Source organism: Molothrus aeneus, chromosome 2 (assembly GCF_037042795.1).
Source record: "Molothrus aeneus isolate 106 chromosome 2, BPBGC_Maene_1.0, whole genome shotgun sequence".
Classification (NCBI taxonomy): domain Eukaryota; kingdom Metazoa; phylum Chordata; class Aves; order Passeriformes; family Icteridae; genus Molothrus; species Molothrus aeneus.
This window is the reverse complement of record NC_089647.1, coordinates 105464805-105481183: the sequence shown is the minus strand read 5'-3', so window position 1 is coordinate 105481183 and position 16379 is coordinate 105464805. Positions and strand designations below refer to the sequence as shown.

General features: G+C 35.5%; 1 protein-coding gene across 3 annotated transcripts in view; it reads right to left on the bottom strand.

Annotated features, from left to right (window-relative positions):
- IL1RAPL1 (interleukin 1 receptor accessory protein like 1) overlaps nt 1-16379 on the bottom strand; it is a 679795-nt gene that overhangs the window by 253230 nt on the left and 410186 nt on the right. For all 3 annotated transcript variants that reach the window (XM_066545452.1, XM_066545453.1, XM_066545454.1), the window contains 2 exons: nt 6616-6802; nt 5379-5532 (listed from right to left, as the gene is read on the bottom strand). In XM_066545452.1, coding sequence (XP_066401549.1) covers nt 5379-5532; nt 6616-6802 — 341 coding nt within the window. The remainder of the gene's footprint in view (nt 1-5378; nt 5533-6615; nt 6803-16379) is intronic.

The window sequence follows — 16379 nt, the reverse complement described above, 5'->3', positions numbered from 1 at the left end:
TATTGAAATATCCCCCTCACTTTTGTTGTCACTGTATTGTCCACAGGGAGTACAGGGCTCCAGCAGAAATCATGACTACATCATCAACTACTAGTGGCCACATCCTGGAGGACTTTTGGTAAATAACAGAAAGAGAGCAGTATCCTGTGCATGAAATAGGACATTGTCCAGAATGATGAGCACATAAACACATCACCCAACAGGAACAAATTATTCATCAGGTCTTTATTCATCTGACCACCCTGCTTTGCCTACTTCTTTGAATTACTTTCTGGAGGATCTTCTCTCTACCCTAATTATGATATGAGTAATCTCTAATAATTAAAACTGGTCTTTGTGAGCAGCATAGGAAGACAAAGGAAGAAATGTCAAAAGGTCACCAGCAGCAAGGTTGAAAATCTGGAATTTTTTCTCACTTTAACTTTTGCATCTCTTTGCCAAAATGCTGAAGCTGATTTTCTAATTTATCAATGCAATTTATAACACAGAGTACATGACATCATCTTCACTTCCTTTGAAGTAAAATACATAAAGCTTTGGTCATTGCTGTTTTCATATAAGCCTGTTTTTGAATGATCCTCTAACCCCATTTACAATAAATATGTAAAATGAACATTTATAGAGAACATTTTATCCAACATCAACATAATGTTTTGATTATTATTGCTCAAATACACACAGGAAATTAATTTAGATCCTTGTTTTCAGGTGCATTAAAATGATTGCAAATCACTCATTTCTAATTTACAAAAAAAAAATCATCCTACTCTTCAGCCATAACTGTGTAAACCTACAGGATTTTATGCATTTTAAAATGCTAGGTTAGTATTTTGAACATGCTGCTTTCATAATGAGTCTATTGTTTGCTTTATATTTTATTAGTCTTTGCACAGAATAATGGTAAATAGAACTTCTATCTGAGTATGTTCTGGAATTGAATTAAATTAATGATGAACGAAAGGAATGAACATCAGCTCTGATAATTATGGGATCAGCTGAATCAAGTAGTCACTGGGTACATTCAATATGGTTCATACCAGTCAATAACTTCAGAAACCAAGCAGAGTCTGTGCTAAATCTCTAAATGCTTGGAAAACAACTCTCTTTGTTCTTTAATACTTTTCTCACCTAGCACCTGCTAAAAATAAAGAGGAACATCCTAATGGCAGCACCTCTCTGCATTCTGAATGTGAATTGAATGTGAAAGAGCAGCACACCTGGAAGAAATTGAAGCCAACTTTTTGGGGAAAAAATAGTGAACATTTTGTCTTACACAGTTAAAACACAGACCACTAAGAGCAGGCTATAACCTTCAAAGTATGTGTGCATGTGTGTCCTCTTCAGGATTTTTTTTTGTTTTTTTTTCATTCACAATATATGGTGGCTAGCTGTATATAAAAGATTCACATGTTTTGAGCTGTGAGGCTAGGTATATAATTTATTTATAATTATTTCTTCATACTATTTATTTTCACAGTGATCTTTTAATCTCTAAAAATACATACATACATGTAGTCATTTAAGATTTCCCATTATGCTAATGAGGACTAAATCTGTCAGAAAGCAAAAGAGACAAAGCTTATTCGATATGACCCAAACTTTTAACAGCACTAAGAGTTGACTACAGCATAACTGAATATACTACAGCATACTGAATATACTATAGCATAACTGAATGAGAAAAAATGCATTCCTTTTTTTATTGCCTAAAAAAACCTAGAGATGACAAAAGTCATGGGTTGAAGACAGAAAAATTTAAATAATAGCAAAAAAATTACTCTGACAATTTATTATTCCTATAGCTTGATTGTAAACATGTTGGAATCTGTAAATCTAAAATTGTGCTCCTTCCAGCAGGAGTTGTTTCCAAGGGAACTTCTCAGGGTCTAATCACTGAACAAAGAAAACAAAGTGTATCTCTGAGGAAAGGTTTCAGGATTAAGGACCTACTGATTAGCTCTGGTTCCATCTGCAAGGTATAAGGTTTTCTTACTTCTGACAGAATAGAAAAAAGTGTTCTAATATTTAAAACTAAAACAGAAAAAGTAAAATTCCAACTGCAAGTATGATAGGGTCTGTTTGTTTTATGATGTTCATGGTGGAGAACTATATGTTATTGCAGTGGGAATGGGTATATTCTTTCTGACACAGGCTGGACATCATTTGACCTGAAGGAAACCCTTCAAAAGCAGAAAGAGTTTGCAAGTGACTTAGAGCATACAAATGACAAAAAGAGCATACAAATGACTTAGTACTATAGATTAAAAAAAAAAATAATTGTTAAACCTCATATTTAAATAAAATAAATCACTGAAGGAAAGTATTTTTGACCCATGTTGTGCACCATGAATAAATTAATACTGTACTTTCCTAATAGGCTTCTTTCCCAACACTCAAAACATTCTTAATTAATTATGTCAGAGACAGCAGGAATGCCTTAATTAAAATTCCACATATAAAATTCCACGTATATATTCCTTTGTACATTGCAGGACATTATGGAATGTGTAATTGCATAACCAAAACCCAAAAAGCCTACCAATTATGCTTTTTATGTGAATATTTTGATTAATTACAAGCTAAAACAATCAGTATAATCAGTATATATTGTTTTGCAAAACAGAGAATTTCTAGGTCTCATCTCAGAACAATAAAGAAATTGATTCAAATCACTTATATTTTTTCAGTGTGAGATACACATCTTCAAAAAATTTGAAAAAGTTTCCATTAAGATCAAAGAAGAAAAAAAAACTAAGCAAAAAAACCCCAAAACAACAAACAAAAAAGAAAAAGTAAGCCATGAAATAGTTGTTACTCTAAAGGTGTATTATAAAGTTGTACCCAAGGTGACATTGAGTACTTATAATTTAAGCTTAAAAGGGGCAATTTCTTTTCTCATTTTTTAAACAGAAAGGAAATGATATTTTTTCCATGGCTTAGGGGTTTTCAACTGTTATACTTAGATGACATGGATACTGCCTATTAAGTGAGTTTGATCTTTTTCTAAATGTGTGGATTCCCTTCTTATTTTTCAACTTTAATGACAAATCAGAATATGAGCCCTTCCATGTTTCACTATGAGGTACACAGATATTTAAGGTCTAAAGCACAGAGGTTATAACAAGAATATACAACACCAATATTGAAAATAACATGTTTATAATTGCATCCATAGCTAATGGTCTGTAAAAGCAGCAGGTTTCCCTAAAGGAGACAGCAATTCTGACAAAACACATTGTGTGGGAGAAAGGAAGGGAGTCCTTAAATGGTGACTGTCCACAGTTGCCCAGAGAGAAGAGGTAGTAAGGAACAGGTGTAAAAAAATTAGTACTATGACTAAATCTATCTGCTTGTTCTGTTTATTCACATAATATTATAAAGATTATATGGGGTTTACTAATTTGGAGGTTGTCCTTAAATCTGCTGGGGTTTGCAGAGGTGGAAATTGAATGGTTCCCTCCCTATGAATTCATTCATTTTTAGCACATCAAAATCAGCCTCTCTTTCTGTCTTTGTCTAGTTAAACATTAAATACTGAACTCCTACCTACACTACAAGTGATGAATTACATTTTTTAAAAACTATTCCTACAAATAGTAACATGAATATGCTTCCAATGCTTTTTTTCTTTTCTGTCAGTCTGAGCCTGTTGAAATACTGCTGTGCAGTGGAGCACCAACCAAAAGGACAGAAGGCATAACTTAAAAATACAGTAAATATGTACTTTTGAAATCCAGGTACCAAATATTGCAAAAGATAATTGACATTATTCTGGTATAAATCACACACTTGAAGAATCTTTCTCTGCTTTCTTTATATCAGAGTCAATCAAACAGAATATATGGATGTTTATTGTGAGGTTAATCACTTGACAGTAATTGCCTATCTGTACTGACCAAACAAATCAATGTTGTACAACAACAAAGAGATCCTGGTTATTGAGTTTAAATAAATATTATTGATTACTTGAATCTCCCAAAACAACACAAACAATATGATTTCCAGACATATCCCACAGTGGAAAATTGCATTCCCTAATTGACCATAATTTCTGTTCATGTGGAGGGAAAATGGGTTACAGTGAATGAGAAAACAAACTTTTTACCATTAAAGAAAACTGTTGCAATTCAACATAATGCTTAACATAAGTGTGTTACAAGTTGCTGCTGTGCTTTAGATTTATATATTATATACAAAAAAAAGGATTAAGAACAACCCACATAATTATTCTGGATGACTTTTCTTGGTTTACTAGATATTTTGAAGGTGCAAGAACTTCTACCCACAAGCCTCTTTGTCAACCATATGGATCTAGTTCACCTCGAATTTGCCAGGAAAATCCTCCTTCTGCCTTCTTTTAGGAAATATATCATGGAACTACACAGCATTACATAGATCATGATGCACCCTGCCTACCATTGTAATCCTATAATTGTAAAAGCCCATTTTTTACCTTACATGTATGTTCAGCTCTATGTTTTACATAATTGTAAAATGGAGGTTAGAAGTCTGATGAAGAATTGAAAATTCAGTGGACCATTCTTCACATTGTTCTGCTGCTGTGGATGCTACTATTCCAGCATATATTTTGCTTTCATTCATAATAGATTTTAAATATTGATGTGGTAGTTTTAAAAGCAGGTTATATTAAATGCACTTGTTTGCTGAATAATAGAGTTTATTCATGTTACATAATTACTGTGTGACTCTTAATACTTCAAAATGTTTTCAAAGCCAAGTCTAAATGGATTAAAAAAATAATCAGACTAATGAAAAATAGATTAATTGGTAACTACAGTGCATGATGATTGAGATCAGGAAGTTCTTGAACTATAAACTAGAGAAAGTACGGAGTGAATAACAGGGGAAAAATGCTCCTGTCCCTCATCATGCACTGCTCAACACTTGAACTGGTCTCACTGGGACAGAGCTACTGCTCTTGGGTTGTGGCTACAGCTGTTCTCATGTCCAAAGACAATTAGAGCTTGTACCATGGAGTTATAGCTACAGCTTTTTTTATGTCCCGAGTAATTTAATAACATGACAGAATATGATAGACATTTTTTTTTTTCTGTAAGAGGACATGGTTTCTGAATCTACCTGTTCCTTGACCACACTTTCCACTAAAAAAAAAAAAAAAAAAAAAGAGCTAGCTGCCACAAGCTTTTCAAACAGAACAAAACTCAGACTTGCCAAGGTATTACGGTATTACAGATACCACTGTGAAGTATTCAGGACAGTTTTAATGTATCAACCATTCATACCTGGGCACGCAGCAAAGATGTGTGCAAATGGTACGACTCAAACCCACACAACTTGAACCACAATATTCAGTGGTTTTTTCCTAAATATAAGAGATAGAAAAAGCCTGTAATTACCTGTAACTGTCAACTCTGTAGTTCTTCTGACAACAAAGAATCCATATTTTAGCTCACAGGTGTAATTTCCAATGTCATCCTCTCTAACTTCCCGAATGACTAGAGTGTCCTTTTTAAACACAATACTCGATCTCCATGTCTTTGACTTGCATTCCTGTTTAAAGAGAATATAAAACTTCAGGGATTGTGTTCTTACACTTAAAATGGATCACTGTGGACAATGCTGCCCAAAGTTGGCTAGGCAAGAGCCCAGGCCAGATATAAATGTATATAAACTAAACATGTAAAAATCCAGCCCATTTAGATGTTGGTTAAAACTAATTTTATCACCAGACTTGATATTTATGCCTCTGGCTAGAAAAGGGAGTTGATTCCTTTGGTGTTTTTTTTTTTTGACATTGGTTTGCTGACTTGCTCATATTTAATTTACTTATTTAGCATTAAACTTATGTCTGCAATCTATGACTTTTATATTGCCAGTAGCTCAAGCTGCAGGGGACAATAATTTTTTTAATTCAAATTTTAAAAAAACATTATAATTAAAAAATGTAGAGAAGCAGAAGATGAGAATGAGGAGAAATAAGCATGCTATATATCTCTTTCTAAAACAATCTTAGAATCAAAGCTCTCTGTTCTCTCACCTAGAAAAGATGCATTCTTAATATAAAAAAGTATTTTATTAAAGACACAAAATCCAAGATGAGAATAAGAAAATAGTTGGCTACACTTCTCCTATCTTAGATATGCTATCAGTTAATTTGGACATTATCATTCCAGGCCACAAAATTTTAAATTTTAGGTAGCACAGTCTTGTATACCATAATTAATTTTACTGCACTGCCCACAGAAAACACTACTTGCAAGAACTTGGCCCTTAAGTAATGATCTAGAAAGCATAACCCAATATTGAAGTAAAGTTATTGATAAAAACAATGAAATTATATTTGCAAATATAACTTTAAGTATATATGTACAAAAATTTTGGTAGCATATGCTGAATTTTATGCTGTAAAATTAAGCTGTTTATTCAGGTAAAGCAGACATAGATTTCCCATACAGTTTAGTAAAGAAAGCATTTTAATTTCTCAATTAGTTAATTCTTTTCTACCATTGGTTCTGTTGTGTTTTCTTGACAAAATTAAAAACAACCCAAGCTTCATAACACACTTAGGTCAAGAGAATCATAAGAACATTGCATAATACACATTTGAAGGTATAAATCTCTTGCATTCCTTACCTTATACCACAGAATTTCAGGCTCCCTAAATGGAAATAAAAAATCTTCAATTTCAGGACATGAGATTTCCTTGCTTTTGCTAAGTTCAGCTTTTTCAAAATATTTCATCTTTGAATTGTAGCAGAGCCCGGTGTCATTTTCACCCACCGTCAGCGAAATGGACACTTTCATACAGTAAGTTGAGTTTCTGTAATGCAATAAAAATAGAAAGAAAAGTCTAATAAATTGGAACTCGAGTAAAACACCAAGAACCACATATTCATCAGCACTGAGTATGCCTTAAAATGGAAGTGGCAACATTTTACAGATGTTAATAAAAATTAATCCTGTGATTAATTATAGAATAAAGGATGTTTCAATCTAAGACACTGCCAGTTTGTTGACCATAGCCTTCAGTGCCCATACTCCCAGGACAAAATGTTCTGCATTACCTACAGACTTCATGAGCTTGTGTTCTCTCCTGAAACTTGTTGCTACATCTGCTTCTGGGTGTTGATAAGCAAGGTAGGCAGACACGAGGGAACCTTGTCTGCCTTCCCACATTCCACTGTGTGATTCAATCGGACAAAAAGACAAAACTGCTTGAATTTTTTTTTTTTTAATTTGAGTTTCCAGGTGGGAAGCAAATGAGTGAATAAAGTTGACTACTCCCCAGGTGTAGGATGGTGTAGGATTTCTCTCCTACTGTTCTGTAAATGCATTCTACCCCTGGCCTGCTGACAAAGGATCCTGCAGAGAGCACTGAGGAAAGATTCACCTCCCTATCACCATTCTCATCCTCTATGAGCTGATTGCTTATTTATAATGGACTTGTGTGTATCAGACATGGCAGAATCTCAAAGATCAATTTCTTGATATCTGTTTCCTTTTTCTGTTCAATAAGAGGGAATAGAAATACTTTGGGATAAAGAAGAGGAAAACTTAATTTACAAAACACTAGAGTCCAGTTTTCTACAGAAAATGCAACCCTGTAAGTAACTATCAAATTAGAGAATAGCGTTAGAAACATAAATTTTTAAACAGAATGACCCTTAGCTGTTGATCTAATTCATGGACTTGTAAGGCAATCCAACACAAAATTATTTCCTTATAATGAAGAAGTATAATTTGTTACCATGTTTGAGAAACTGGCTGTATAAAGCAAATAAGGTTGTTTAAGCTTTATGCAAGTCAAAGATAGGATCCACTGAATATGGATCACTCTTGCTGCATTTAAGCTGGTAAAGAGCCAATTCCCATTCTTACCTGTATATGCAATTGAAAATCACTCACTTTTTAAAGAATATTTTTTCATTAGTGTAAATTATGTAATTTCTCCATTAAGTTGTTACTTGGAATATTTTATTCATTTGGATTTTTATCATGTGTCTTGAAAATATCATAAAAAGTCACTTAATTCTGCTTTTCCAAATTCGTAAAATGCTTTTTTGCCTTTTTTTTTTTCCTTGGGAGAATCATCCCCTGGAAACAGGTTCTGAACAATTCATCAAACTCTGAGGTTTAAGAGTAAACTAACTAGATGGGAATGTCCTCTTATCAGATGACAGGGAGCAGTATATAGGGAGCTGTTTGACTATACAATTTTCACATTTAAATATTCTCTTTAATTCCTTCCTTGTTCCTATGTTTAAGCATCATGTTTAGTTCATATTACTGAATCTCATTATTTAAATATTTCTAGGAGAACATGGCAGGGGAAAAAAAAGGGAGGACACTTTACTGTCTTCCCAGTCTCTGAAGAAGCAAGGTTAGTAAAATTTTTGCATAGGCATCCTTCAGTATTCGGAGTAAATTTTGCAAAAATTATGATTAAATGTTTTGATCCACTAAAGAACTCTGTTCTGCAACAGTGACAGTGTCAATTGCCAGAGACAGAATTTTGTCTGAGGCACATCCAAGTTTCCATCGCAACAGCAGATCCTTTAGCAGATGCAGCTAAGGCTTCCTGCTCCATAAGAGAAGAATTTTGGAAATATTTCAGAATGTTTAAATTCATTGTTTGAAGTGGATATTTCTAAACTGTTAGAAACAAAGTACTGAAAAATTTTGGGTGGATTTTTGTCAGCTGAGCTCCCCAACAGAATTTTCTTTCAAAAGCTCAAAACATTATCAAAAAAACCCTACAATTCCACATACCCACTGGTGACACAGACTTCCTTATTTCAATTCTAAATACTAACTGCACTGTCAGTCTGACTCATCTCATGCTCTGTGTCACAAACCAAGGCTGTTGGGATGAAACAAAACTCAAAGAGGCAGGTACAGGAAGCACAGCAACACAAAGAGTATGAGGTAAGAAAACCAAGATAATGGGCTCACAGTACAGAAAGAGAAAAAGAAAATTTAAAAGTCCCCAGGTAGGAATGAAGAAGAAGAAGAAGAAGAAGAACAACAACAACAACAAGGAGAAGAAGCAGAAGTAGCAGAAGAAGAAGAAGGAGAAGAAGCAGAAGAAGGAAAAGAAGAAGAAGCAGAAGAAGCAGAAGAAGAAGCAGAAGTAGAAGGAGAAGAAGAAGCAGAAGGGGAAGGAGAAGAAGAAGCAGAAGGGGAAGGAGAAGAAGAAGAAGAAGCAGAAGGAGAAGAAGCAGAAGGAGAAGAAGGAGAAGGAGAAGGAGAAGAAGAAGAAGAAAGAGGGGCTGAGTTTGCTGGTTACAGCTAGAGCATGAAGGATACAGTAGATGTCAAACCTCTCAGGCACAGAAAATGTGGCAGCAGAGCCGTCTGGAGCATGCACATACGGCAGAGGGTAGAAAATGCTCATGTGTTAGAAGTAAAACAGTTTTCCCTATGTCTCTCACTTGAGGGACCAGATAAGTAGCAAATAAAACAAAAGAAAAACCCTACAACACGAGTTTAAGGAATTCTAAAAATTGGTGTAGGCCAGTTAGCCCCAGCAGGTCACTGCCCCTCCAGTGGCTTCTGGAGCATTCATTCAGGACAGCAGTTCAGAAACTTCATATGCAGGATTCCCTTTTACTGGATTTGGGTTTTTTATGTTATTTAGGGATTCTTTTCCCCAAAATATATTTCCCCAAACTGCGTTTTAACTCACTTATCACATGATATTTTTTGGACATTTCTTTTGTTTGTTTGCCTTTACTTTTTGCTGAATATGGTGATAAGAAGAGGTGACAAATTATTGAATTAATTTATCCCTAATCTGACCAGTCCCAAATGTTCACAAATATAAAGTTAGCAAGAACTTTTTTGCATATATAAGTGAAGGTTTTCATTTTCATCTGTTATTCAATAGGTTTTCAAGTGCTAAAATAATGAGATCTTAAAGTACAAAATACAATAAGAATGAGCTGTTTGGTGTTTTTTATTTAAGACACCAAAGCCATTTAAATCAAATTTATCTTAAAATTAAATGAACAGGTAACTTTTTAGAGAGAAAAGGAGGAGACTCAAGGGGGAAAGCTGACAAGAGAACACACACACACTAAGAGTATCTTCTCTAGGCTTTAGCTTTTACAATATTCCCATCTACATTTAAAGGAGTTGCTTTGAGAATTAAGTACTTAAAGCATGGTTTCTGTATAAATACATATCTGAAATGGGCCAGATGGGTTTATGCTTACAAAACTACTTTTTTCTTCTCAGAAAAAGACCTCTGATAATTGTCTGTCTCCAGGCTCATCAGAGAGAGCTCATGATGGTTCACAGAGCTCAGTACTGTCGAGGCAGCATCACTCATCATCCCTATTCGTGACAGAAGGGAAAGTGGGACTCTTCCTGTTACTTGTCCACTCCAATGCTTTGCCATTATGCTACTTACAGAGTAAACAAGCTAGAGAGCAAACAGGAAGCCAGAAAATCTCTCTTATGTTTCTCTTCATCATACAGAGTTGAGAAGTATCTTTATTTCCAACTGAGTTGGAAAAGTAACTTTATTTCCAACTCCTTCAGAACTGGAGATTTAAAAGAAAGTCTGACAAAAATCTTTGTTTTTTTGCAGTTTTATTTTAAATTTTAATAAGAGAACTTAGCCAGTGGTGTACATATTCACTTTCGAAAAATGGTTCGCTGCATTTCTGGGGAAAGCTTTTGTTGACATCATTAATTTTTTTTTTTCATGATTTTTCAGACACAATTTTGTCCTTTTTCAGTCCAAGTAACTTCTGTTACAGTTATTTGGATGCCTGAAAGAGGAGAGCAAAGAATTCATTCAAGACAGAAACAAAACCACATTATTGATAATCTACTCGTGCTCCTGGCCTGTGGCTCCAAAGGCTCTTTGTGAGCTTTTAAACTTTCACACAAAAATTTTTAAAGCCTCTACATAGCAGCAGGGTTTTCTGAGGACACCCCTGAGGCCTTGGGCACGTGGTGAGGGAGGAAGGCCAGGGCACCTTGGGGCAGCCAGGATTACTCTCGTGCTCTGGGGTCCCCTTGGTGGCAGGATCCGATGCCCCAGCAGGTCACTGCCCCCCAGGGGCTTCTGGAGCATTCATGCAGGACAGCAGTTCACAAACTTTATATGCAGGATTCCCTTTTATTGGATTTGGGTTTTGTTTGCTATTTGGGTTTGGTTTTTTTTCCCCAGGCTCTGGAATGGCTGACTCCCACACTCACTGGTTCTGATATCTAGGATCACAGATTGCCTTTTCCACAAAGCTTCCAGAGCCAGCAGAGCTGCAAGTGCTGGGGCAGTGCTTCAGGCATGGGGAAAAGAGAAGAAAAGCGGAGGGAGATGGACAGAAGCCAGCTGGAATTTTCCTCTGTGCCTTAGAAATTATCTCCTGCTTCCATACCCTGGGGGGCCAACCCAGTTTGGAAACTGCTTTTGACCTCAATTGAATTACATAAGCACAGATTTCTTCTCTCAAGGGTCACCTAATTATGTGCATGACACTATGAAATAACCCAGTGCACAGGAGCCTCCAGCACTATTTGAATATCAATACTCTACAAGATACTTGTTCCAATGGGTTTGAATTAGACACACCAGGAAATATTGTTTAGTTTTAATCCCTGCTTCCATCCTTGGAAGCCAAACCTTCACATTTTATCTTTTTCTGACACAAGTGGTACACACTGCCATCCTGAGTTTCCCCTTCACTCCAAACCTGTCAAAAGAGAATGTCAAAATGCAAAGTCTAAATGCACTAGAATAATGCTTTCCTCGTGTAAGAGGGAGCTAGTGACTGATATGAAAGGGCTTTTATTGATGTTCTGAAAAATATAAACTAAATTAAATTAGACTTTACAAAAGGAATTTAATTTTCTCATCCTTATAATACCTTAAGGCTTCTTTTTTTTGGGTAAACTAGAAAAAAAGGTGTAAATGTTTATGTTACTGATTTTTCTGTATGATCTCTGTCTTTTTTAAAGTCAAAGTGAAACATTTCTTTATAAGAACTGGAATCATTCTGATATTGATTTCCATATTTTAATAAAATTTTGCTTTCTTAGTAAAAAATACTCAAAAATTATTGTAAAAACCTTAATTATGAACTTGTACTGGCAATTACATGGAAGGCAAAATTACATAAAATTAACTAATTTCACTAATTTCCCTATCAAACATTTTCTTTCACATTAAATCTTACTTTCAGATACATTAAAAGAAAAAAAATCCATAATCTTACTGTACAGGTATACAAAAATATTCCTATAATGTAACTCTGTCTGCACTCCTACAGTATATGAATTTAAATCTAAATTTTATTTGAAGTTAAAAATTTCTTACAGAGAAAATGTGTCTATGTGTGTATACATACGTGTCTATAAATCAGTCATATGAGTATGTTGGGGATTCCAGTGATTGTAAAAATAATACTAGAGGTATGTGATTCAAAAAAGACACTATAAAATTTTAAAAGCATATTTATAGTATACCTATATGTTATTTAGTATGAGAAAATTTTGATTTTAAAAATAACTTTCTATTAAAATATTTGGTATCAAAAATTCAGAGAATAGCACTTATGGATTGAAGGTAGAAATGTTAGAGGTAGTTAAAAAGGATAGTAGTAAACCAAAAAAGCATTGTACTTCACAGGGTATATAGGGTGAGTAAAATATGGATTGCCACTAGTCTGAATTTAATTGCATAGTTGATATTTTAGTGCTAGTTACAAATTTAGTGCTAAATTAGCTCCTCATTTCAGTAAGGCTTCCCAGGATCATTAGTGAAGAAATTTTGGGCTAGTGAGTCATAAAGTGCTACAAAGGAGATGTGTCAGAATGATACTAAACGTTTTCACTGCAGCAGATCAATGTATACTCCCACAGGAGACAGAAGTATGAAGAGCTGTTCAAAAGCGTACCCTTACAGATGATAATCCCTTTAGCTTTCAACAAACTGCAGTAGGGAGATAATACCAGAGCATGAAATTCCTCTAGGTATGGTCTGTCCTCAATACAGGAGGTGATGGCACTTGCTTTTTCTTGGGAACCAAGGATCCTGAAGAAGAGTAATTTTTGTACCCTTACTTAGCACCATATGCCAGAATAGCAGAAGCACTTCTTTCGAAAATTGCAAGGAAATAGAGTCATATCAGTCCTCCCATTTCTTTCATTTATAGAATCACAGAATCACAAAATGTTTGAGTTCAGAAGGGAACTCTGGATGTCATCTTGTCCAACCCCCCTGATCAAGGAGAGTCACTTAGATCTGGTGGCCCAGGAGCGTGTTCAGACTGCTTTTAAATATTGCCAAGGATGGAGACTCCACAACCTTCCTGGGCAACCTGTTCCAGGGTTCAGTTGCTCTCATGGTGAAAAGTGTTTCCTGATGTTCAAATGGAATATTCTGTGTTTCCGTTTGTGCCCATTGTCTCTGGTCCTGTAACCAGGCAACACTGAAAAGAGCCTGGCTCCATGGTCCTGGCACATTCCCTTCAGAAATGTATATCTGTCAGTGAGATTCTCTGTGCCTTCTCCAGGGGAAAGAGTCCCAGCTCTCTCAGCCTGTGGTCACAGTAGAGATGCTCCAGTTCCTTTATCATCTTCATGCTTCTTCATTGGACTCTCTCCATGTTTCTCTTGCACCAGTGAGTCTGGAACTGGACACTGAGCTCTAGTGGTCTCACCAGTGCTGAGTGAAGAGAAAAGGCCACCTCCCTTGGTGTGCTGACAATACTAATACAGCACAGCTCATCATTCACCTTTTTTGTTGCAGGGGTACATGGCTTGTACATGTTCAGCTTGCTTTTCACCAGAACCCCCAAGTCCTTTTCTTCAAAGTTGTCTATATTTTTGTTCATGAAACATCTGTTTTCTCAGGTGGTTTTTCACCCACAGGGCATGGAGGGAACCGTTAAACAAAATAAAATACTTTTCCCAAGTAAAAAGGACAAAAAAAAAAAATAGGGCTGAAAAAATGCAGACTTTACGGAGCCTGCCCCAGCAGCTGTGCTTCTGTGCTCAGGAACAATTGAGTATTACTACATCCTGATGACTCAGAAGGTCAACAAATACTGGAATGTCTTTATCACCAAATCATCCCTTTTGCAAATGCCTTCTTTTATAGTACTAAAACTGAAAACATTGAAAATGCAGTGCTGCTAAAAGGTTCTCCCTTGTTCCCTCTCTTTGCTTGATGAACTCACACAGTTCTCAGATAAAGACAGATCCTGTCATTCAGTCTCAAATGTTAAGTTAGTTTTCTGTTCTGCTGTCAAGCAAATGCATAAAGAATATCCCATGAAGGTATCTGTCTTGTTTCCAAATGATTAGATATTTACCTGTTGCTAACTCTGCATGAGTCTGTTATTTTCTGAATAGAAAAATTACTCATTAACAGTAGATATGGACCGAGATATTCAACAAGTACAACATTTATTATAGATATTAGAGTAATGACATTTGCACATGAATAAGATTCCCTCAAAAATCTCTCCATAACTCTTTCCCATATCTACCCAGTAAAAATGGGAATACATTAAAAAAATCATCACATTTAGTAGGTTCAAGTCTGTTTCCTAACATACTGATGACACTTTTCCAGACTCCTGAAAATTCTCTAATAGGATTTAATGACAATTCTGAATTAAAAAACTAAATAATTCCTAGAATTATGACTCCTACATTTGTTAAAATAAACTAAACAAAGGAACAAATAACCCAAACCTCTCCCCCCCAAAAAATGAAACAACCCCCCCCAAAAAACCCCAAACCCCTACAGTTTTAATTACACTTGTTTTACACCTACTTTCCTAAGAAGAAACAATTCATATACCAGTCAGCCTTCCTTAACAATCACAGGATTAAAAGGAAGACAGTAGTAGGACACCTCAGTAAGAGCATTGCTGTGAGCAGATTGAGCCAGAACTCAAAAGAAAGCAGCAACTTTCTGCAGAAAAGTCAGTCTTTGGAAAAGTTGCTACTGCTTCTACTAAAGCAGAAATTTGGAAATGTGCAAGAATTTTTATGAAATTTATACGACTGAAGACCTCCAAGGAAGTCCTGAATTTCCAAAGGCAGCAGGATTTGAAGGAACAAATCAATAAACAAAGCGATATACAAGATTTGGATTTGTCTTTCATTTGAGGACCATAAAGGACACAGGAAACTTAGCTTTTAACCATTTTGACTGTGTTCATATGAACACAGCTTTACAACAAGCTTTACCTCAAAACAGTTTCCAAAATTGTCTCAGTGTGATTGGTAACAATGTAATAAATATTTTTATTTCACTCAAATTTTAAGCTCTAAAATGTGCTCCTGACACCCTTCAGGCAGTAGCTGAAGATGACAGCTATGGAAGCTCAGGCAATATAAACCAGTATTTGCACTATATTCATATCAACAGCATCCCTGAAGACAAACATGGGCAAGCAATGACTTCACCCACTCGAGCTACCAACTCTGCCCAGCATTGAAAGTGTTCTCAGTTCAGCCTCCAGAGCTTCTATCCAGTTTGCATTTCTGCCCTTAAATGTACTAAACACCATCATTATGTCCATACAGTGAGGGGACAAAATAATCATCTTTCCAGAGAAGATAAAAGAACTCAGTGAGCCAGTTCAGGTTAACATTATTTGAGGATCTTTGGAAATATTTCATTGAAGAGGCTGGGACAGCCAGAAGGACACACTCTTTGTTGTAAGGCTTTCAAAGCATGAGTTGAGACTCCATGCTAAAGAATTATTAATTCCTTTCTTCTACAGAATCCCCAAACAAATTATTTTTTCTTTTCCTCAGCATAAAACCAATACCTATGGACTTTCACTCCTAATGTCACATTTCCATCTCCAGTGACTGAGCCTAAGAACAACACAACACATTTGAGAATTCAGCAGAGACAGAGGTCAGTATGTATTCAGCAAGTATATGAAATTATATTATTATTTGTTCCATGTTATTGTCTACCATCAAAGTAAACAACTCTGATGTGACAAATGAAAAGGTTTTGGCTGCCCAAACAAACAGAGTGTGAGGATAAGCCACAGGCAGGTGCCAGACACTATTGCTATATATTTTCATTTCTTGATTTAGCTTTCAAGCTTGCTGCTACGTGTCATCCTCAGAAGCATGAATCACCCAGAACATGCAGACATGAAAATCCAAAGTCATATGAACAGCAGCAAAATGAATGTATGAGAGCTTTCTACAACGAAGCTTTGAATAATTCCACCTAAATCAAGTGTGCTTGTGTAAGCTATTTTCATTTCACGAAAATGAGGTTTGCTTTACACATTTTAATTCACACCTCAAACAAAAAAGGTAAGTTGAACAAGTTTAAATACATTGCAGATAATTGAAAGTCACTTCTTTTTCAGTTGGACTATGATGTAACATTAACGTGCCAGAGTCTT